This window comes from Mixophyes fleayi, chromosome 2, assembly GCF_038048845.1.
Source record: "Mixophyes fleayi isolate aMixFle1 chromosome 2, aMixFle1.hap1, whole genome shotgun sequence".
In the NCBI taxonomy this organism is placed as follows: Eukaryota; Metazoa; Chordata; class Amphibia; order Anura; family Limnodynastidae; genus Mixophyes; species Mixophyes fleayi.
This window is the reverse complement of record NC_134403.1, coordinates 55,619,564-55,644,904: the sequence shown is the minus strand read 5'-3', so window position 1 is coordinate 55,644,904 and position 25,341 is coordinate 55,619,564. Positions and strand designations below refer to the sequence as shown.

General features: G+C 40.1%; 1 protein-coding gene across 1 annotated transcript; it reads right to left on the bottom strand.

The window, feature by feature from the left end:
- Positions 1-4,710: 4,710 nt before the first annotated feature.
- SERTM1 (serine rich and transmembrane domain containing 1) lies at positions 4,711-21,818 on the bottom strand. Its single transcript, XM_075197955.1, has 2 exons — positions 21,751-21,818; positions 4,711-7,212 (listed from the first exon to the last, which is right to left on the bottom strand). The coding sequence occupies exon 2, from the start codon at positions 7,088-7,090 to the stop codon at positions 6,758-6,760; it is 333 nt and encodes a 110-aa protein (XP_075054056.1). The 5' UTR covers positions 7,091-7,212; positions 21,751-21,818; the 3' UTR covers positions 4,711-6,757.
- Positions 21,819-25,341: the final 3,523 nt, after the last annotated feature.

The window sequence follows — 25,341 nt, the reverse complement described above, 5'->3', positions numbered from 1 at the left end:
TGTCTAGGTGTCTAGGGGGTAAATGTATCATACCCCGGTTTCTTCAACTCGCAAAAGTTCGGTGTCTTCGCAGCTTAAATTTAAAGCGGCGCTGCCTTGTAAAGGGAAACTTCCCATTACAAGGCAGCACCACTTTAAATTAAAGCTGCGAAGACACCGAACTCCCGCGAGTTGAAGAAACCGGGGTATGATACATTTACCCCCAGGTGTCTTCTTTCATCTTGAATGACATATGTGTATTATTCTTCTGTGGAAATTCAATCCCCTTTGTTAATATGCTTACTTGATGCCTTGTTTTTTATCACATGTCACATCCCCACGAGTTCGCTGTTACCGTCCTTTCCGCCTCCAAAATACTCAAGATTGATTGTCATCAAGAAGAGCGGAGAAGAAAGAGGAATAGCAAAATAGTGCATTACCTTGTTTATTTATTTGATATAAAACATCCTGTTAAAAACGAAGTTGAATAAAACACGAAAATTATGTATCTCCAATGCTATGTGAAATGGCTGCCTACCGGAATGCCCAAGTCTTCTAGCTTTAAATATGTTTTTTCAAAGTGGTCCCCGTCAGCTAGAGGTACAGAGCTCCAAGCAGGAAATGCACTTCAACATATCAATACGGATTGTCAAAATTGTAAAACTGCACTCATTTAATCTCAAATGTTAAATCCGGAAAGTTAAGGTCATGTCATCATTCTTAGCCAATTACAATCCATATAAATCGTATACTAAAAAACACTGTGACAGCTTTTCATGTAATTGCCTTCCATCCACAGTTGCCAAACATTTCATTAAAAAGGTCAATATCACCATTTATTTATATTTTCTAAGAATGAAAGTATTAGATTTAATAAGACTAAATACAAAAATGTCCGATCACATGATCAGGTTTCATTGGTCAGACTCACCATTCCTAGTATCCAAGCTGGGAATAGATGGCTACAACCTTCAGGACTCTTGTAGGGTACCCAGAGATGTTCAGACTTGGAGCCCTCAAAGGTGTTGCTTCATCTGGGTTACCTGCACAGTGTCACTGTCCAATATCTTCAAGGTATATATAGCCCCTCTCCACAGGTGCATGTAATATTGGTCCCTCCATGCCAGCTATTGCTTGCATTGTCCCTTCAGCTCCACATGGCTCTGACTAATCTCCCATTTGGAACTTCGCTTTGTATATATCTCTCAACTGCAGCTCTCTCTCCTTGACCATCACACCTCTGGTTGGCTACAAGACAAGGTGAAAGCTACCATGATGGGCTTGAAATTGATCTGGACCCAGACACTGCTCATACTTGAACAGGCTTCCCGTAAATTGCTATCTCTTGTGTCTACCATTTCTATGCACAAGTCCACCAAGGGCATTTCAAAGTATACGCTCACTTCAAAGTCATTTGGTTTGGTGCACAACTCATCCCATTATATCTAGACAAGAGCCCTTTTGTGGGGAGGAAAAGGCTGTGCACCCCTCAGCATGCAGGTGATGCCCCTGTAAATGTGCCTTCTTCTATCCTTTAACTCATTAAAATATTTTCATCCTTCCAAATTAAATCTTCCTTAATCATTTCAGTGTAGAACTGAGCGCACCTAATCTGCACTTAGCAAGAAGCATCCTAAATATGCCCAACTCCTTCCATTGCTGGTGTAAATATAGTTGTAGTGTTGTGACCAGTTTTGGAACTGGGGGATGCATGGTGTTGCTACAGGGCTCGGAGGTGCGGGGTTTCTGGCAAAGGCAGATTGACTCCCTCTCCAAAGGCCCCTGCTCCCTCAAAAGAGCAGATATAGTACTCTTCTGAGCCAGTGTATGTGCTGCAAACTGCATGCTCAGAAGAGGCCTCCATTATGCTTTTTTGAGAGCAGAGCGGTGGTCTCTGGAGGCTAATGTAGCATTGCCGAGCCCCTACCCAATTTTTGGTATAGGGCCCGATAATGCCTTTCTACCCCTGGTCTAGATATTACTAAAGATGGTTATCAGGTCATACGTGAACCTTATTATGAACATTATGTGACTTTATTTAGTTCATAGTTGCCTACTCTCCCGGAATGTCCGGGAGACTCCCGAGAGAGCAGGCAAAAATCCAAGATCCAGCTGTCTCCAGTGTTGAATATGGGTGGGGACGGAGCTAAATGCACCATCGTGGCCCGCCCACTGCTGCGATTGGCCGAAATCGCATAAGATTGACAGGGGGCAGGGCCCAACGGCGCACCACGCGTGGTTACGCCCCTTCGATGGACCCCCTCCCGGACAGCTGCCTTCAAGAGTAGGCAAGTATGATTTAGTTACTTTTCTTCGAACATACAAAAGTGACACATATAATGAAGACAATGCCAAGGTCCCCTCACTCTCATGATTAATTTGAGACATATTGTATATAAGGAATGGGTAGTATTTTAGGAGATAAATAGGAAAGCTAAAATTTACAAGGAGGGTAGTCCTAATGTGGGAGGTCTTCAGGTGTGTCCATAAAGCTAGGCACAGGTATAAGGACTGTGAAGTGAATGGGCAACTTGAAATGCGCTAGGAGGGCAAGTAGGTCCCCTCATGATCAAACCCTAAACCCCACATTCTAAACCTAAACTCTCTTCTGGAACGTAATCCCACAACCTTGCTGCAGCCTTATGTAACCTGCCCACTGTAGCCTTACCTGAAAGGAGCTACAAAGATCCAGCAGGAAAGGATTGCAGAGTGGTAGCCAGTGACAGAAAAGCTGCAGGAAGTGTAACAGCAAAGCTGCAGGCAGAGTAACAGCAAAGCTGCAGGCAGAGTGACAACAAAGCTGCAGGCAGAGTAACAGCAAAAATGCTGCAGGTAGAGTGACAGCAAAGCTGCAGGCAGAGTACCAGCAAAGCTGCAGGAAGAGTGACAGCAAAGCTGCAGGCAGAGTGACAAGAAAGCTGCAGGCAGAGTGACAGCAAAGCTACAGGAACAGTGAGTGACAGCACAGCTGCGGGCAGAGTAATAGCAAAGCTGCAGGCATAGGGACTGATATCAGCGTGGAGCAGTGAGCAGGAGGAAGCAGTAGGGAATCAGAATCAGATAGGGAGCAGTGAAGCAGCAGTGAGCTAAGTACTAATGATCAGTTGTACTAATTTCCAGAAATTTGCTACACTGATTTATCCACAAGAAGCTACAATATATATCAGCCATTTAACAGACATATTGGATCTCTTTATTAAAAGATTCTCTTGAAGATTTACAATTATCTTTTGGATTAACCAGATTTGATTAAATAAATGTATCATGATAAGAACAAATTAGTTAAAATGTTACTGAAATGTCATTTTCAAATTATCTATTGAATTAATTAGTATTTGATTGATGGAGTTTTGAATTAAATCCATATTTTAATCATTTTGATTTATTTTATTTTAATACTAGTCACTCCAGTGTTCAGCTAAAATCCTTGACTGCTTGTGTATTGCAGCAACTGTTACAGTTTTTTTTAATGCAGGTTAGTAACAAATGGGAAATAGACTCAATAAGTGTTTCCAGCTGGTTGCAGCTAATTAGCTAGCAGGATAGGATGTGGCTACATGCCATTGTGAATGTGGGTCCCAGACTCATCTACAATAAATCAGACCCATACAGGTGACGGCTTTGTAGGCTTTGTTTCCAAAAACTGCTACTGGATATATAAGATGGTTTTCTTGGAGCGGCCCTGAGAAGAGCAAGATAATAACAGACATATATACTGATTTTTCTCATCTTCTTGATCATGTTCTGCATTTCTATTGGGGAGGTACAAGTTGAAGCAGAGGCCTAGCTGCACATGCTGAGGGGCAATTGGTCCTGACACTTTTTGCCAAAAGTCTGGTATCTATAGCTGTCTCTCTTGCGCTGGCTAATAAGCTGTTTGTACGCCCAACATGTAGACAAGGAACAGTTGTCGGGCACCATATTAAAAAAACTCCCATAAAAGGATAGTTAGAGCCAGGGGTGTAACAGTGCATGCTGCAACCCATACCAAAATTTGAGGAAGACCAATGTAATGCTATTCTAGACATGAGTGCCCCCCACTCTGCGGGCTCTCCTCTGAGCATATGTGGTCACGCACAGGCTACCACTGTGCATGCAGCAGACTGGCAGAAGTGAGAAGTGAGAGCAGAGTGGGAGCCTTGGGGAGGAGCAGGGCTCTGCTGTGCCCCCCCGAGAGGACCCACCCCCTATAGTTCTGCCACTGGTTGGAGCACTATACTGTTATACTTATCACATGCTATGAAATACATGAGTGGCACAGTGGTTAGCATTGCTGCCTTTTAGGGCTAGGACCATAGGTTTCATTCCACCAGGTGCTCTATACTGTTATACTAATTGCATGCTATGAAATACATGAGTGGCACAGTGGATAGCATTGCTGAATTACAGAGCTAAGACCATGGGTTTCAGTCCACCAGGGACTATCTGCCTGGAGTTTGTATGTTCTTGTGTTGTGATAGTTGAATAAATTCTTACCAGTAAGCTAATGTCAGTGTGTGTTTCTTGGGTAAAAATTTAGACTGGGGCAGGGACAGTGGTGAATAATAAAAAAACATTTTCTTTAAAAACATTCTCCGTGTAATATGTTGTTGCTATATCAAAATAATAATATATGAATCACTGTCTAGGGAGTACATTATCAGTATCATATTCTACATATGCTATGAGATAACTTTGTCTGAGTCCAAATTATCAACAAACACTAATTAAAAAGGAGACAGATATGTCAAATTAATCATTCTCACTGGAATAGTTGTTTATTACTTTTATTATTATAAAAGTAAATATAATTTATTTACGTTTTGCAAAGCTTGAGGCTAAGACAGATTGTAAAGTAAAAGAATGGACAGTTGTATATTTTACATTTATTTTTACATTATGTAACACTAGCACAAAATACAGTTAATATAGCGTTTATAAAGGGGGCTTGTGAAGGCACAGGATCAGAGTCCTATTATATGGCTGAATAAAGAAGGAATTTATTTAGAAAGCAGCCGGTCAATTCACTAAATAGTGAACTATTAGGTTGTATTCTCATTGATATAGTTTTATCCTATAGAAATGGCTGCGTACACCACTTTTAGGAGACAGGAAGGTTTTAAATACAAAAGAGGACACTTTAATATTGGCAGTATGTCTGAGACTACAGACAGAGATCATTGCTGTTCACTGAATATAATTTGTTCCTGTAGATGGGCCGATTTAAAGGTCAGGACCTAAAATGGAAATGATCATCATACTGTAATTACATTTCTGAAATGTGTTACAGACGGAAATCTATTATTACACATCTCTGTTATGGATTTTAAGGCTTGTTCCGATACGCTTTGCTGGGAAGTAGCTTTTCACAGAAGCCTAGATACTATTATTTTTACTGATCTAACACTTTTTTGTATTCTCAAGCAAATGTTTTTTTCTGCTAGTGTTCTTGAATTTAGTTTAAACAGTTAAAGTGTAGATAACTACAGGCTATTCACCAAACCACCTGGTCATCATTGGTAATATTTGCTGTTTAGGGTGAAACTATTCCTTTCCTCGTATTGTTAGAAACATTTACTGTGTTAACTATACATTTCATGCTCCTATATCATAAAGTATCTTAGTTCTTAAATGAACTTTTGAAGACGTGAAGCTTATTCTGTTGCTTACTTTGGTTGCCTATTGGCTACTCTGGTATAATACAAGATATAACGAATACCCAAAACGTTTGCAACAGATTAAATGCAGCTCCGATCTGCCACCTGGAATATGGTATTTTCCCCATAAAACATATTTTGGTTATAACTCACCAGCACAACTGAAATGGTAATTATAATGCAGATATAGATATAAACCTTTTCCATTGTATAATGTATGCTATAGAAACAAGCTGTGGCACTTTTATCATTATCAAATCTACCGACAAAGCAGAAACTGCTTAGATTGCAAGAACTTTTAAAATTAGTTCTATTTTGGTGCCCCTGGAAGCTTGTGGCCTTAGACAGCTGTCTTAAGTTGCCTCACTATAGCTACCCGATTGGCTATATTTGTAATTGGGTGGATAGATCTAATGCAGAGTTGTCCAAATTCAGTCCTCAACGGCTATCAACAGTTCATGTTTTCAGGATTTCTTTAATCATATTCTGTACGGCACTGCGGATACCTTGTGGCACCTTATAAATAAAGGATAATAATAATAATCATGCATAGGTGAGTTAATCTATTTGGTTGGTCCGTAATTATCCCACCTGTTTCTACAGACAGAAATCCTGAAAACATGACCTGTTGGTAGCCCTTGTGGACTGAACTTGGACACCTCTGACCTAATACACTGCAATTAATTGACGTACAAATTGGTAATACTGTAATGTACTAGATAACAAAAATGGAATAGAATTTTGTTCTATTAGAAAAGTAACTTATCTCCAGATAACTCATAAATCTAAAATCGTAACACAAGGCTCATGGAAGTAGGATGTGCAGAAAGTTATATACAGGTGTAAAAGCTCAGGTTAGTATTTAGATCAAGCGCTCGAAAATCTAAACAGCTTTGATCTCCGTGAGTGTCCTGATTACAGGGACTACATTTGCTTTATGAGTTTATTTAACAAGGGTAACATTGAAGTTGAGTGAAATTGGGCATGAAGCAGATGAAACGAATAAATGACAAAAGCAAAATTGAGTTAAAAAGCAGCAATCATTTCAAAGAGAATACGGAATGTCTATTCAGAATCAAAGGTGTTAGTCACATGCAATACTTCCACGTTTCCTGTCTTTAGGAATTCTATTTGATCTTTTCTTACGAAGAAAGGTTAGAAAAAGAAGACCGCTGGGAAGAAATGCTACAAACTTCTAAATTAGTGAAGGAACTCCCCGCATCGCTCGTATATTCTGGATAAGATGACGTGGAGGAGATAATATTTTTCAGTCTCTGAAGAGCAATAATTAGCAGCAGAAGGAGAAACGCTAGCAAGCTAAGAAAGATGGACACGTATACATAAACGTTTGATAACCGGTTGGTTGCCGACGACGAGGAATCCACTGAAGTTGAAAGAGAGGTGGGGAATAGTTCCAAAAAAGTTCCATTCCCCATTTCTTCTGGCAAAGTAACTGAAGAACCAAGTCCTGACATTTTGGCATGAGCAATTTTGTGGCTTTTGTGAAGATCTATGAGGGGATCAGCTCATTACATCTTGGACAGCCACCAGTGATGTCCTCCCTTGAAGTTCTTCCAGTCTGGTCGTGAAGGTCAAACTGAAATATAGAAATAAAGGTCATTTTACTCCTGTGTAATAATATGTCCATTCATAGTTTACACTTAACATTGCTAATATGTCACCTTTACATGTTATCATATATTTGAGCATCTTAACAGAACACTTTCAAATAATTATTATGTTTCTGTTTAAAAAACAAAACAAAACTCTTCTTTACAAAAATATTTTCACCCCGTTACAGAAAATAAATTATTATCCAGCCCAGTAATTTTAAAGCACTATATATCAGTGAATTTATTGTCCTTTTCCTCACAAACTTTTTACTATTCCCAGTTAACCAATATTAGGGTTGACTAGAAAAGATACAACGACTAAACCTCTAAATTACACTTGTTCTGTGGATAGAATAGACCTCCAGGGCTAGTGTGAATGCAACTAGATGTATTTTTGCAAAATTAAGAAAAACAAAACAAGCAAAAGTAAAGGTGGAATTATCATAGTATCAGAAGGTGAAGATGCTACAGGGCCCACAGCTGTGAGGTCCACCTCCACTATTAAGGCTCCAGTAACATAACTAGAGCCAGATTATCGTTGGTGCTAAGGAGCAACTGTGCTGGGCCCTGCAGCTCTACCAATACCCAATCAGAGAACACCGCACTGAAGTCTCCAGTTCCTCAAACAATTGCTTGATCACCTGATCATCCAGCCAATCATCTGCTGAACCAGGGGCCTGATTCATTAAGGATCTTAACTTAAGACACTTCTTATTTAAGTCTCTTGGACAAAACCATGTTACAATGCAAGGGGTGCAAATTAGTATTCTGTTTTGCACATCCTCATCATCATCATCATTTATTTATTTATATATATAGCGCCAACATATTCCGTAGCGCTTTACAATTGGGGACAAACATAATAAATTAATAAACAAACTGGGTAAAACAGACAAAGAGGTGAGAAGGCCCTGCTCGCAAGCTTACAATCTATGGGACAATGGGAGATTGACACATGAGGTTAAGTCTACATTTTGCATTTTGGCCCAGCCAGACTGCAAAGGTAAAAGTGACTTATAAGCTAAATGATCCTGTCACACAACAATGTTGGTCAGGAGGTAGTTGTCTTGTGTGAAATTGTGTAACAGGCGGTAACAGGCTAAAGGCAATGAGGTTAAGAGGGTGGTTGAGGAATATTATAAGCTTGTCTGAATAGGTAGGTTTTCAGAGAACGCTTGAAAGTTTGTAGACCAGAGGAGAGTCTTATTGTGCAAGGGAGAGAATTCCATAGAGTGGGTGCAGCCCGAAAAAAGTCCTGTAACCGGGAATGGGAGGATGTAATGAGGGTGGATGAGAGACGCAGATCTTGTGTAGAACGGAGTTGCCGAGTTGGGAGATATTTTGAGACAAGAGAGGAGATGTATGTTGGTACAGCTTTGTTGATGGCCTTATAGGTTAGTAAAAGTAGTAGTGTAGAGACATACAGAGTGATTCAACAGAGGAATAACGATTTGCAAGGAAAATCAGTTTTGCCGCAGCATGCAAAATAGATTGTAGGGGTTTGAGTCTGTTTTTGGGAAGACCAGTAAGGAGGGAATTGCAATAGTCAATGCGGGAGATAAGTGCATGGATTAAGGTTTTTGCAGTGTCTTGCGTGAGTTATGTGCGAATTCTGGAGATGTTATTTAGATGTATGTAGCATGATTTAGATATAGAGTCAATGTGGGGAACAAAGGATAGGTGTGAGTCAAGTATTACACCTAGGCAGCGAGCTTGTGGGGTGGGATTTATGGTCATGTTATCAACAGAGATAGAAATGTCAGGTATGCTCTTGTTGGTGGGAGGGAATATTATTAACTCTGTTTTAGAAAGATTAAGTTTGAGTTGGCGAGAGGACATCCGAGATGATATGGCAGAAAGACAGTCAGTTACACGTGACAACACAGATGTCGAGAGATCAGGAGAGGATAGATAGATTTGGGTATCATCCGCATAGAGATGATACTGAAAGCCAAAGGAACTTATTAGTTTTCCAAGAGAAGTGGTATAGATAGAGAACAGCAGAGGACCTAGCACTGAGCCTTGTGGTACTCCAACTGATAGGGGAAGCTGAGCAGAGGTGGCTCCAGAGAAATTAACAGTGAAAGAGCGATTAGAGAGGTAGGATGAGAACCAGGATAGAACAGTGTCTTGAAGACCTAGGGATTGCAGCGTTTGTAAGATAAATACTGACTGTTTTTTCATGTAGCACACAAATACTTGATAGCTTATTTGTACACTGAAATTTAAAGTTGATATTTGTGTGCTACATGAAAAAACAGACAGTATTTAACTTGATGAATAATGATGATGATGATGATGTGCACTTGATTTAAATGATGATGATGATGATGATGTGCAAACAGAATACTAAGTTGCACCCCTTGCATTGTAACATGGTTTTGTCCAGGAGACTTAAATAAGAAGTTTCTTAAGTTAAGATCCTTAATGAATCAGGCCCCAGGTCCCCAACTCCCTTACTCAGTGTCTGTGAGTCACAACCGTAAAGTCTATATTAATCTTAGGCTTGGCCGCTCTGAGACTGCTGTCACCTGTCAACAAATAGTCAGACACCTTAATCAATGTTTAGAGTAAATCATCCTCCCTCAATGATTGAAGGGAGGCGAGCACTGGCAGCATGGGGTGACAACATTTTGGAGGGGCTACTGTGTAATGTGGTCTGGCTGACACAGTTTTGGAGGCATCATATAAATCCGCACCTATACAAAATTTAGGTATGGGACTGAAAAATATCTAATTATTATCAAGGGTTAAAATACATATAAATTGTGTATTACTGAGTGGATTAATATTTATGAAATAATTACATATGTGTCCACTATGTTCTTTCGCTCCTCTACAGTGAGTTCCCATGATGCAAAACCTGCACAGCCGCAATTCTTCCTACTTTTCTGCCGAGTACATTTCAAACAGCACTCTCACTTCACAATCTTTGGAAACATCACCATAAAGCATTCTGTGCTTCAGTTGTTCACTTCTGAGGTATGAAACTGCCTTTTACAGAGTGACTGACAGCTTTGCAGAAGACTGTACAGAAACACAGTGTGTGGATTGGTTGATTCACACGTGGGTGGGACTATTAATATCACAGCAGCTCATATGACTGCAGTCACAGCTTATTGACCTGTATTATATCACATTAGGTCACTGTCCTAAAAATGTTGGAGCTTTATCTTTCATTAGTGTTGCCCTATCTAGGAGAGGTAATACATTACTTTTTAACAAAGCTGCAATGAAATTTCAGGGAAGCACTGAACAATGTATTTTACTTTCATGGTTCACACCTCAACATTTCAATGGTAGGGTTTAGTGGTTGTTTATTAAAAAGTATTTCCCACACAAATCGATAGCAGCAGTAAACAATCTGCACACTAACATTACTGCTGCAATCCCATTACAAAATAACTCTAGTTGACTTAAGCTGCTAATAATGATTTACAGATAGCTAAGTGTCATGTGACTAAAATGGCGCATACCAGTCAGAGTAGAAAGGCTTTGGAGCCACCTCTCTTCTCAGCATACTTGTTCTCAGCACAATCCCCTGCCCCATCCTTTCCCTGCCATCATGTACACAGTGAGAGAGCACCGACTTAGAGATAAGTTAACTCTATACTCAGGAAAGAGCTTGAGAACTGAAACGCAAATGCTTTCCAGCTGAGTGACTATGTCTTGAAGTGCTAACTGTATAAATCTTCCCCACTGAGAGATTTGCAAAGGTAAGATCCGTTGCCAGAGGTGTATAACATCAAGCACCAAGCCATGCAGTCTCCATCTGCAAACATTTGTGATACAAAATGGGTTGTTCTGAAGAGCTTAGTGATTTCAAGCGTGGTACTGTGATAGGATGTCATCTTTGCAGTAAGATGATTCATGATATTCCATGGTCAACTGTAAGTGATATTATTAGAAAGTGGAAGCGTTTAGGAACAACAGCAACTCAGCCACAAAGCGGAAGACCACGTAAAATCACACAGCGGGGTCAAAGACTGCTAAGGCGCATGACGCTTAAAAGTTTCCATAGCTGAAGAGTTTCGAACTTCCACTGGCATTAATGTAAGCAATGAACTGTGGAGCAGTGGAAACGTGTTCTGTGGAGTGACGAATCACGTTTCTCTGTTTGGCAGTCATATGGACTAGTCTGGGTTTGGCGGATGCTGGGACAACATTACCTGTCTTGACTGCATTATGCCAACTGTGAACTTTGGTGTAGAAGGGATAATGGTATGGGACTGTTTTTCAGAATTTGGGCTAGGCCCCTTATCTCCACTGAAAGGCAATCTTAATGCTTCAGCATACCAAGTAATTTTGGACAATGCTATGCTTCCAGCTTTATGTCAACAGTTTGGGGAAGGTCCTTTTCTATTCCAACATGACTGTGCCCCAGTGCACAAAGCAAGGACTACAAAGACATAGTTTGATGAGTTCGGTGTATAAGAACTTGACTGGCCTGCACAGAGCCCTGACCTAAACCCCATCAAACACCTTTGGGATGAACTGGAATGGAGATTACGAGCCAAGACTTCTCATCCAACATCAGTGCCTGACCTCATAAATGCTCTACAGAATGAATGGGCACAAATTCTCATATAAACACTCCAACATCTTGTGGAAAGCCTTCCAAGCAGAGTGGAAGCTGCTATCGCTGCAAAAGGGTGACCAACTCCATATTAAATTATATGTATTTAAATACAATGTCATTACAGTCCCTGTTGGTGTAATGGTCAAGTGTCTGGATACTTCTGTCCATACAGGGCATATCGGGTATATGCATGTCCGTATTCCGCAAGCAGCAGATCTGAAGATACATCCTTTGATGAATACAGGTCTAACTCCGCTAGCAGACAATACACTGCAGGTTATGTCCAATACATATGTGGAATATCAAGTGACAAATGAATGCACAGGAAAAAAAATCATGTCAATTGTTAAGTATATAGTCAATAATGACAAAACATTAAAAAATAGAAAAAAGGTTTTCTTTCATTTTTTTTCCATAAAATACATTTATTAGTATGTTATTAATGCCTACTGTACAGAAAATACATTGCTCCTGATTGAAAACACATGTTCTAGCTGCATACACAGCTGTCATCACTAGTAATCAGGACTTACACCAGACCTGTAGCTGGTGCAAGTGATACGACTGAAAATCACGTACCTTAGAGATGCCCAAAGCATGAATCAGATGCTGCTGCGTACGTTTGAGCTTGGCACGCCCTCACTGTACATTGACTATGTGCATACGCCCAGTTCCCTCCTTGTTCCACCCCTGAAAGCATAGGCTGTAGTCAGGCCCGGCGCTCCCATTAGGCAAGGTTAGGCACTTGCCTAGGGCGCCGGGCTCTGGAGGGCGCCACAGAACTCTAAAATACTTTAAAACTGTGCGCGACCGCTGACCATACCTGTCACAGCCGCCGCACAGCATTCAGATGGACGGGGAGGGGGGGAAGAGGCTATTTTGTCACCACCGCCGCCTCTCTGCTCCGTCACCTCCCTCCCACTTACTAGTGTCAGTGAGTGGAGGGGAGGAGACAGAGCAGAGAGGCGGCGGTGGTGAGACAAGGTAAGGAGAGGAGGGAGGAGGGCGGCGATTTTTTAAAAATGCCTAGGGCGCCGTGGACCCTAGCACCGGCCCTGGCTGTAGTAAGGTTCCTCTGTGTTCAAAGATTGGACGTTTCTGCGTTCACTGGTATATAGTCCAGTTCTAGGAATGTACAGAGCGATTTTTTTGCAGAATGCGGCACATATTGATATTTACGTTTCTAAATCAGGCCCTAAACTGCTGCTCCCATCTCTCTTCAGTCTTCTACCCCACTGCTTCTTTCTTTTCGCCTTCTGGCGTCTCGCCACACCGTCCCACCTCCCCACTCTCTATTGTCTAGTTTCCTTCTTTTGCTGTTCCTCCTTTCTTTCTTTATTGTAAAATCGGGTCAATGTCTGTATCTTTAATTTTTTTTTTTTTTAATGGATGCTGTTTGCTTTACTACCTGTATGTTCATACGTCTGTTGTAATACATTGTGTCATTGATTGTTACTTACTATCGACCTTTGCAAAAAGAAAATCTTTAAAAAGATCACGACTGTTCTACTTACTATGAATAGCTTATTTTATTGATATACACAGTGAAAATTATGCAAAGGGTTTTGTCCGCTAGTCGGCACTTTCCAGTGGACACCAATAAACTAACAGGGAAAATGAATAGGGCTCTGTAAAGAGCAACCTCGGTTCAAGTTGTACATGAATTTGCCAGAAAACACTCCGATATGCCCTACATTTTACAGAATCCATTGTCAAAATCAAGAAACTGGCCCTTAAGGTGCTAACTCTTTAGTAAGTTTGTAAGTTTATAAAGTAGAGCATGCATTGTATTTAAAATAAACAAATATAAGGATTTTAAAATTATGGTAATGAAAACTAGGCATGTCCATAATAGGGCATTCATATACTGGAAGCATAAATGTGAAATACTGAGGATAGTGCGTCAGATGGACAAGAGGAAAGAGGGCCATGCTCGTGGGAGATTACAATCTGGAGGGAGGGGCTTGCACATTGGAGGGGGGTTGTAGTGAGGGTGTGGTGTTGGGAAGAAGGGGCATTAATGGAGGGGTAAAGGAGGAGGACTGATGGGCTTTAATGAACTGGTGAGTTTTTAGGGAGCGTTTGATGCTTTGGAGGCTGGCAGAGAGACTGAGTGGTCAAGGGAGTGCATTCTACAGATTAGGGGAAGCATGGGAGAAGTCTTGAAGGTGGGAGTGAGACATGGTTACAAGTGGGGAGGTGAGGCAGCAATCACTGGCAGTGTGGAGAAGGCAGGAGAGAGTGAGGAGGGAGATGAAGTTGGAGATGTAGGAGGGGAGGAGAGGCTGAGGGCATTGTAGGTAAGGGTGAGGAGTTTACATTGGATTCTATATGGGATGGAAAGCCAGGTTAGGGATTGATGGAGAGGGAAGACGAGTGGCGAGAGAGTAAGATCAGTTTTGTCGCAGCATTAAGGATAGACCAAAGAGGTGAGAGGCAGGTGAAGGGGGAGGCCAGACAGGAGGCGAGGGATGATGAGAAAATAATCTGGCTCAGCTCTTTCTGTTGCACCATAATCGCCACAGCAGCTTTTAAGTATACAAGATGTAACTGAATTAATTAACAGTACGGTAATTATGATTTTATTATTATTATCATCATCATCTTTTTATAAGGTGGCACAAAATTTTGCAGTGCAGGTCAGTCAGAATTACAAATCATACACAATACAAATCACACATAACAACAGAACAACATGCTGTTGACTGAGAAAGTGAAAATGTGAGGCAGGGAGTAAAAAGGACCCAGATTGTGAGAGCTTACAGTCTAGAGCAGTGATAGGCACCCTGATACAGTTGAGGGGGGTTGGGTACGTTAGTGCAAAGACCAAAAACGAGGACAACAGTTATCCCAATATGTTGAGTGCGAAGCTGTCATTCCCAACACACTTATAATCCCAAATCTGGCGTCCAACAATTGCGAGCAATCAATATCCTGGCACCAGTAAATGACGTCACTGTCAAAGGCGACACTATTATTCCTGCTGTTAAGGGGGCAATGCAAAGAAGCGGCGGCTGTACAATGTTTTTTTACAAAGGCTTCTACATTGTACAGCCGCCGCCTCCCTCCTTGCATTGCCCCCTTAACACCAGGAATAATAGTGTCGCCTTTGACAGTGAGGTCATTTACTGGGGCCAGGATGTTGATTGCTCGCAATTGTTGGACGTCAGTTTTTCAAACAGTCAGGATTACAAATCTGTCAGAAATGACAACTTCATGCTCAACATGTCTGGATAAGTGTTGTCGGCATTTTGGTCATCGCTATATTGGCTACCACAGTGTTGAGGGGCCTTGTGGTTTACCCTCTATCCTTCACAAGGGTCGCACATTACCCTTAATCTTAGTGATAAGTTAAAATAATACATTTAATCAAAGAAAGAAACATATATCTGTAATAACATATCAGCAGGCATTTTAAAGAAGTGTTACAAGCTACAACAAATCTAACATCAAAGCAGAAAGGAGCGGAAGGCCCAGGGAGAAGTCTCTGAGACGGAAGTAAGAGGTGGTTACCAGAGGAGAGGCGTAGGTCAGTGATGTATGAAAGGGAGAGGTTGATGAGGGCTTTAAAGGTGAGAGTAAGAAGCTTCAATTGAATTCTGAAGATAATGGGAAACCAGTGTAAGGATTTGCAGAGTGGGGCAGCGGATGTGGAGCAGTGAGCTAGAAAGATCGTAGCAATTAGAGAGGATAGACAGGTGAGGGAGCGGCCAGATAACAGGAGTATTTAGTATTTATATAATCACAACACATAGAGGCAGATTAAATTGCACAAAAAAACGCCATGTAATGTCCAGCAACGGCCGCGAGACACTACACTGCAATTTTTTTAGTGAAATATCCGCTCACTTTCACACGTGCCCCATAGAGATGCCAGCACAGGTGTGCGCTACTTTTTACTATAGAAATGGTAAAAATGCGCAGCCACAATATTCCTCGGAAATTGAATCTGCCCCATAAAGTGCTCTTCTTATCTGTGATCACTGTGAAATTATGGTCCATGCATTAATTACATTATTACATGTTTATATGCATTAAACATACATGTATTAATCACTGCATTATTCTTCATATACTGATTTGTTTTATTCTTGTGTGTCACGTGCATGTCTCATCACAAAGCATGAACTACTGGGGTAGAATGTCATATTGTTTTTTCTGTAAATGTTGTTTGAAATGTATACATTTGTTATCAATTTTGCATGCCCTGCTATTCTCAAAAGCAATTCCATAGCTATTTGTCTTTCATTCCAAAGGTCCCTCTAAGTTCATAGACTGCTGAATTTCCTCATTACCAGCAGTCCTATCACATTGCTTATTGCATGTTCAAGCAGCCTAAAGGCCAAACTCATCTTTTGTACCAGTTGTCACTCAAACAAATTAAGTATTCAGCGAGTCAGGGTGGAGTATTCCATGTGTGTGCTCTGAATTGTAACATTTATCTTTAGAGCTTGCATCAGAAATGTAATAGAATTGTTTCAAAATTGCAATATACTGTACATATATATTTGTGTTTGCTATTAGATTGTGAGCTCTACAGGCAAGGCTCTCCCTCTGTGGGCCTCATTTAAAAGTGCTCTCTCAATGCATGCCGCACATCACCTGGTGCGCCTGGATAATCCACCCTGCGCGCATGAATGTAGATGGCTCCGTAATCTAGAGGTGAACCTAGGTGTGCAGAGAAGTTGGAAACTCAAGAGGTTCACTGTGCAAAAGTGTAAGATCCACCCATTTTGTTAAATTAAACTTTAAATCAGCTGTTCTGCTATAGTACCGTGCAGCCTAATTTATGGCTAAATGACTCATGTGAGAGAACATTGGGACTATTTTAATTAAATGTGGCAATTTTTGGTGCACAATGCTCTTTATTACACTGATCGGCATGCACCTAGAAATGCGTTTATCCACCGAAGTTTAATATAGAGGTACACAAAGGGCTAGATTTACTAAGCTGCGGGTTTTAAAAAGTGTGATGTTATTGCATTAGATATGCTTAATGTTTGTAGACACTCCCTTATATGTTTAAGCTTGAATCTTTAGTGATGGTCCCTAAGACCATGGGGAATGCTGGGAAGTGGGTGTGGCCAGTGTGCAATGTACCCAGAGTCTGCAAATGGCTGAATAAAGAGCTCAGCAGTGCCCACCCATGCTTCAGTGTCCTGATGAACTGATTTACAAGTATATTAACAAAACATGGTGTCAGAAGAAGTTTTAACTGGACTGCTAGAGCTCAGAGTGTGAAAGGATCCTGCAGAAGTCTGTAAAGCTGTGACACGCAGTGTCTGAATATCTGCCTTGTGCTCTGGTCACATCAAACAGTGAGTAACTATGGATAGGCTGTCTCCTCCAGCAGGCATGCTCATGTCTGGCAACTTGTCTGAAAACTGGAAAAGATTTAAACAAAGGTTTAATATATATCTTGCTGCATGTGGAGCTGATGCAATGGAGGATAAAACAAAGTCATCCATCTTCCTCCATGTGATAGGAGAGGATGTGCTGGACATTTATAACAGTTTTCAGTTTGCTGAAGGGCAAAATATGGTGCTATCTTCTATAATGCAAAAGTTTGAAGATTACTTTGTGCCAAGGAAAAATGTGACATATGAAAGATATAAGTTTTTCACCTGTGATCAGAAGTCTGGAGAAGGATTTGATCAGTATGTTACAGAACTGCAATCACTCAGCAAAACCTGTGAGTTTGGTGATTTAAAGGACTCACTGATTAGAGATCGTATTGTTTGTGGAATACCTGATAATGGACTCAGAGAAAGATTGCTGAGAGATCAAGACCTAGAACTTGACAAGGCAATGACTATGTGCAGATCTGCAGAAATGACCAGACTGCAAGCCAAACAGTTACACAAGGAATCTGATACAACTGTACCATGATAGGCGAGCAAAAAGCTTATCTGATCTAAGATCAGGTGACCAAGTCCGTCTCCGAGATCATGAGAAAGGCATTTGGATGCAGAAAGGTATTGTGCAAGCACAAGTAGCACCAAGATCTTATATTGTACGTACAGATCGTGGAACAGAAGTAAGAAGAAATCGGGTCGATTTAAGATCTCAACCCAACCATAGTGATGGCAACACGACTGAAGAATACCCTTCATCTGACATGTATGATGGACTTGATAATGGTGAACAAACCATGATGGAAGAAAGGTCCAACATGGTTGACGATACACAGACTTTGTGTGAAAGACCCATAAGAGAAATACGCAGACCTGAGAGACTCATTGAAACGTGTTAGATGATGTTCTTAATGTTATATCGTTAAATTGTTATACTGAAGGATACAGGGCTTATCTTTAAAGAAAAGAAGATGTGATGTTATTGCATTAGATATGCTTAATGTTTGTAGACACTCCCTTATATGTTTAAGCTTGAATCTTTAGTGATGGTCCCTAAGACCATGGGGAATGCTGGGAAGTGGGTGTGGCCAGTGTGCAATGTACCCAGAGTCTGCAAATGGCTGAATAAAGAGCTCAGCAGTGCCCACCCATGCTTCAGTGTCCTGATGAACTGATTTACAAGTATATTAACAAAACAAAAAGTGGGGATGTTGCCTATAGCAACCAATCAGATTCTAGCTGTCATTTTGTAGAAGGTACTAAATAAATGATAGCTAGAATCTGATTAGTTGCTATAGTGCTTGAAATCATTGCTCTTTCTCTGTTAACCATGGTTATCTCCAAAGAAACATGTGCTGTCATCATTGCTTTGCAAAAAAGGGCATCATCGGCAGGGATATTGCTGCTAGTAAGATTGCACCTAAATCAACCATTTATCGGATCATCAAGAACTTCAAGAAGAGAGGTTCAATAGTTGTGAAGAAGGCTTCAGGGCGCCCAAGAACGTCCAGCAAGCTCCAGGAGCGTCTCCTAAAGTTGATTCAGCTGCGGGATCAGGGCACCACGATTGCAGAGCTTGCTCAGGAATGGCAGCAGGCAGGTGTGAGTGCATCTGCACGCACAGTGCGGCGAAGACTTTTGGAGGATGGCCTGGTGACAAGAAGGCCGGCAAAGAAGCCACATCTCTCTCCAGGAAAAACATCAGGGACAGACTGATATTCTGCAAAATGCACAGAGATTGGACTGCTGAGGACTGGGGTAAAGTCATTTTCTCTGATGATTCCCCTTTCAGATTGTTTGGGGCATCTGGATAAACGCTTGTCCGGAGAAGGAAAGGTGAGCGCTACCATCAGTCCTGTGTCATGCCAACAGTAAAGCATCCTGAGACCATTCATGTGTGGGGTTGCTGCTCAGCCAAGGGAGTGTGCTCACTCACCATTTTGCCTAAGCACACAGCCATGAATAAAGAATGGTACCAAAACATCCTCCAAGACCAACTTCTCCCAACCATCCAAGAACAGTTTGGTGATGAACAATGTCTTTTCCAGCATGATGGAACACCTTGCCATAAGGCAAACATGATAACTAAGTTGCTCGGGGAATCAAAACATTGAAATTTTGGGTCCATAGCCAGGAAACTCCCCAGACCTTAAACCCACCTGCCTTAAAAGGCTGGTGGACAAACAAAACCCACAAATTGTGACAAACTCCAAGCATTGATTAGGCAAGAACGGGCGGCCATCAGTCAGTATGTGGCCCAGAAGTTGATTGACACCATGCCAGGGCGGATTGCAGAAGTCTTCAAAAAGAAGGGTCAACACTGCTAATATTGACTCTTTGCATAAACTTAATGTAATTGTCAATAAAAGCCTTTGTCACTTATGAAGTGCTTGTAATCTTACTTCAGTATACCATAGCAACATCTGACAAAAAGGTCTAAAAACACTGAAGCAGCAAACTTTGTGAAAACCAATACTTGTGTCATTCTCCAAACTTTTGGCCATGTCTGTATTGTGTGGGAGGAAATTTTTTTTTTCATTAATGACGATATTATTATATTATTATATATTATTACTATATTATTAACAGGTGACATAAATTTTACTTTTTTCTGTGCTTTATTTTGTAACTTTATATTCTACATATATATTGGACGTATCCTACAGTGTATTGTCTGTTAGAGCAGAGGGCATCTAAACCTGTATTCAACAAGAGACATATCTTCAGAAGATTTACATGCGTTTAAAAAAAAATGAAAAAAATTAAATTATCATCATCATCAACATTTATTTATATAAATTCCGTAGCGCTTTACAATTGGGATCAAACAGTAATAAAACAATACTGGGTAATACATACAGACAGAGGTAAGAGGGCCCTGCTCGGAAACTTACAATCTATGGGACAATGGTTTGATACACAAGGGCATGTGCTACATCATATTGCATATTTTTCAGCTAGAATGCAAAGGTTACAAAGTATTGAGTGGGCTCTATGATCAGTCACACAGCAATGTTCATTTTGAATGCCTTAATGAATCAGGCCCTTAATATGCAAATCCAAGTGATAATTTTAAATAAAAAGTGAGTAAGTAACAAATCCTTGAGAGTAGCACTGGTTATTTTAATATCACAACTGACGTACAGAAATGGTTAAACATACTAGGAAAAATGAGCTATTGTATACGTAAAGGAGCACACGACGAACAGGTATTGCTTAGAACGCAGACTGAAATCTTGAATTAATAATGTAAATGAATGCACCAATGTTTTTGTTCTCTATTTTAGGGAAATGGATGCATATGTGCATATACCAAGGTAGGGTGATGATATATGATGGTGTTTATGCTACTGACAAGTAGCATCCTTTTGTAATTAATCATTAATGGTTAATTAAAAGATGTGCACTAAGACAATCTAACAACCGAAAACAGCACAACCGGCAAAAAACTGATGAGATTTCAGTTGACTGTATCCTTCCTTATCAATGAGGATATTTTAGGAGTTGAAGCATGTTTGTTAATGACAGAGAAAAAGGAATCAGACAAACTGATGACTAGCTGGTTAAATGATACAAGGTTAACTTTAAACAAGAAATAAAGCCGGCCACACACGCATCAATTTTTTTGTTTATTAATAAACTAAACAATAGCTTTAATCAGACATACATCCACAAACATGAATCTTCAATGTAGGATCATTAGGCTTTTATCGCACAATTACAATGCACAACTTATATCTGATAGCTTTCCACCCAAACTAACTGTATGATCAGTTGATATGGCGATACAGTAAAGTGAATTATTCTATAGAATACAGTACAAAGGAAATATTTTTAATTGGTGGTGAAATTATGGTTTTAAAAATTAATTGTCTACCCCAATGACTTGAATGTTTGGGAGCAGTGGGGTGGATTCTGGTGAATTTGTGCCTCTGTAAAGCACAGTCTGATTTGCGGAGCAGAATGTACTGGTGCATAACATTGGAAGATTCTCCTGCAGCATCATTCCACGCAACTACCAAATTACCCAATAATAATAATTGCCCAATCTAGTAAATATTTTGCATATGACTGTTTACAAATGGGGAAACTCAGAGGCACAACAAAAACGTGCCAATACGCCTGTTAATGGTTATACATGTTTCTTAGTGCAACAAGTTACACCAAATGTTTCACCAGATCGTGGGCATATCTAGACAGATCAGTTCGATATGAAATACTGGACAGATGAACATAGGGTTTAATGCGCACAAATGAAAACACAAGATTTCATTTTGTGGGAAGGGATATGATAATTAACTGTAAGGGACGAAGAGTGAACGTTATACTAGGAGTGTTCTAAAGAACCACAACATTGCCACAGCTAGCAATAATCACCACTCAGCCCATACTTTCAAGTAGTGCTTTTGCACCATCCAGAGACACAGTTTATAAGGGAATTGCGTAAATATGAGCAAATAAATCAATGTAATAGACAAATAAAAATAGAAAATTATGGATAATTAAATTTTTTATTAGGATATTTAAAATAAAGGCAAATCCAATGCCCTGTGATGTCATCTGTTTCTTAATAAATTAATAAGACTTACAGTTTAGGAGAAAAAGAGGTGACACATTTACATTTCATTCAGATTGTGGGTGTCCTGCAATGTCTGTGCATAGAAAAAAATAGATTTGCAAATTAAAAAAAATGTGCTGTGTCAACAATCGATCAATAAACAAAATACAACCAACTATAATATAAAAGAGCTACCGATATAATACATACATTAAGTGGAACAAATTCATGTAGAAACAGCTGTGAACAACATTTTTTATTTTTGCCAACCTCTGTCATCACTGGACATCAAAGACAATAAGATCCTTCACTACAATGGCCAGGTTAGAACATACCTCATCTGTGCCAGAGGGACAAAGATAATATACTTTTTAAACTATTTGTTATACACTGAGCAATACTTACAGCTTCTCTGTTTCAATCCTTTCACTCTTCATCAAATTTACCTCAGCCGGGTATTACCGTAGTCACAATAAACTCAGTATACACTCAGCCCCATCCCCTGCCCCATGCAGAAACCAGAATCCACGTACAAGACAGGCCTTTTCTTTTTATAATTAAAAAATAAAAAATACACAATAAAATAAAGAAAAAGAAAGTAGACCAAAAAGTAATAAATACAAGGGTAATTTAAAATTCTAAAATGTTTTAATTTCTTTGTCATTAAACTACTACTCCTCCACCGCTCAGCCCGCGCTATAAAATAAAAAGAAAATAGATGTCAACTGAGAGATTCCTGACCTGTATAGAACCACTGTGGTCTTGTAATTGAATATGGTTACGGAACTTCCCGGTGACTTCTAATATCCTTGGATTTCAAAGTAATGGGTGAATTATCTAATCTATAATACACGTGAGACTCTCTGTGAAATATCCTGTAAAATATACCCTTATAGTTGAAAAGTAACAATCACTTCTTTAATATACATCCTTATATTTGTTGACCACTGATGTGACTCTAAGGGGCATATTCAATTCTGATCCGCGGGATCGCGCCGGAACGGCCGCGAACCTAATCCGCGGTACCGCAATAACGTGGATTTTCATTCGCAGCCCATAGGGCTGCGTATAAAAATCTGCGTTATTGCGGTACCGTATTACCGGCAGTAGTGCGCATTTTCCGCGGTAACGTGCGGATCGGAATTAAATATGCCCCTAAAAGTGTTCTATGATTAAATTCATAAGTGGTAGATAAGGTAAGACCTACCTAGAAATGGGCAACATCTCAATTAAGCAACTTATTTTCTTTCAAATAGAAACTTGTGTATTGTAAGGAATTGGGGCAGGGCTTATGCCGACAGGTAATAAATGATTCAAAGCACATATATTAACTGTCACTCTAAGCTCTGCCCTCCACCTGGGTGCTTGCAATCACGATGATGTTGATACTTGCCTTCATATGTCTAGCGTAATACACTGCCAAGTAAGTCTCCGTGTGAGACGTACCCACTATTGTGGATGACTGACTATGGTGCGGACGAGGGTTCCACAGCTGGTTCTCACCCAACCATTAGACTCACTCTTCACTACACACAATCTCAGATACATTTCCTGGACATGACGCTATACAATAAAAACAATACTATACAAGCATCAGTCTATCATAAACCTACAGGCCGTCCAGCATATCTGAGATGGAACAGCTTTCACCCAGGACACATAAAGAAGTCCATCATTTACAGCCAAGCTCTGAGATACATTCGGATTTGTTCAGACAGTGAAGACAAAAAACAACACCTGTTAACACTGAAAAATACATTCCTACAACAAGGATACCATCCAATAGTTATAGATGAACAGATCCACACAGCCACAAGGATCCCAAGGAGTAGCCTCCTGGATTACAAACAGAAAGAGGTTAACAGCAGGGTGCCCCTAGTGGTCACTTACAATCCCCACATGAATATATTGAGGAAAATTGCTGTTGACCTTCAATCCATATTTCAGAAAGACAATAGACTGAAGGAAATATTCCCAGATTTACCCCTCCTTTTATCCAAACAGCCTCCCAATTTAGGAAATCTCATTAGAAGTGCCCTCTCATCACCATCAGAGACTGGCACCTTCCCTTGCAATAACAAAAAATTTAAAACCTGCACCCATGTCCTACCAACAAACACCGTCCACATACTCAAGACACAACGGGACTATAAAATCACTAACACATTCTCATGTACATCCTCCAATGTGGTGTACATGATACAGTATACAAGGTGACCTGAGGGAATTTAAATTGGAGAGACCAAGCAGAAACTGTAATCCAGGATGAATCTACACAGACACACAATAAAGAAGACTCTAGACACCCCCGTGCGTAAACACTTCTCTAGACTAGGACACAGTATGACCGATTTAAAAGTTCTAATATTGAAAGGTCTTTTTATAAATGACAGGGAGAGAAAAATATGGGAATTCAAGATGATAAGAACATTCCAGCCATTGTCTAAAGGACTCAATCTAACACCTGGATTTATAACCCACTACATGGACACACTTCACACCCCACAGCAGAGTGACTCCAGGGGCTAGATTTACTAAGCTGCGGGTTTGAAAAAGTGGGGATGTTGCCTATAACAACCAATCAGATTCTAGCTGTCATTTTGTAGAATGTACTTTATAAATGAAAGCTAGAATCTGATTGGTTGCTATAGGCAACATCCCCACTTTTTCAAACCCGCAGCTTAGTAAATCTAGCCCCAGACCTCTAAACTCGTAGGACTTTTACTCCTCCATCCATAACAAAAACCTCCATTTTATTACTTTAGCTTATCTTAATGATGTATCCCCCCCTGTACAAATTTCTTGATGTAACAGCTCTTAAATGTTGTGCCTTTCTCTCAGTCATTCATTTGTAATCTTGCCTGATGAAGGGACCTCTGTGCGCTGCAAGTTAGCAAATACAATAATTATTTTTTTGGGTTGGCCAATAAAGGTATCAATCCTGTAATACTTTTGTCTTTTTTGACTCAAACGTATTTAACATCACATAGAGCTGAGGTACGAACACTGTGAGATTGCTGTTAGAATGAAGTGCAATCCTGAGAGTACAAATTTGAAGAATATAAGAAGGATTTTAAAGTAAATATGGCTTTAATAAGAAAGCAACAACTGCACTGAAGTAGTCAGTTAGTAGAATATAGGGTAATGATTTTTGCAGGGCAGTACTGTAAGAAGGGGACTCCAGTCATCAAGGTGACATACATTAGGGGCTAGATTTACTAAGCTGCGGGTTTGAAAAAGTGGGGATGTTGCCTATAGCAACCAATCAGATTCTAGCTTTCATTTTGTAGAAGGTACTTAATAAATGAAAGCTAGAATCTGATTGGTTGCTATAGGCAACATCCCCACTTTTTCAAACCCGCAGCTTAGTAAATCTAGCCCCAAGAGTCTGATTAAACAATGGACAATATTATGGAAAATAAAGTTGGTTGATCTACTGTGAATATGTTGTGAGAAGGAAAGGGAAGTATCTATTATGACACCCGGATATCTGCCATGAACATGCATTATTGTGTTATCAACAGTTATATTAAATGGCTTTGATAAGGTACAGGGTATGTAAGAGGTATGTCAATCAGTTCAGTATCACACATGTTAATTTGTCAGTGTAGTAATATTCCTT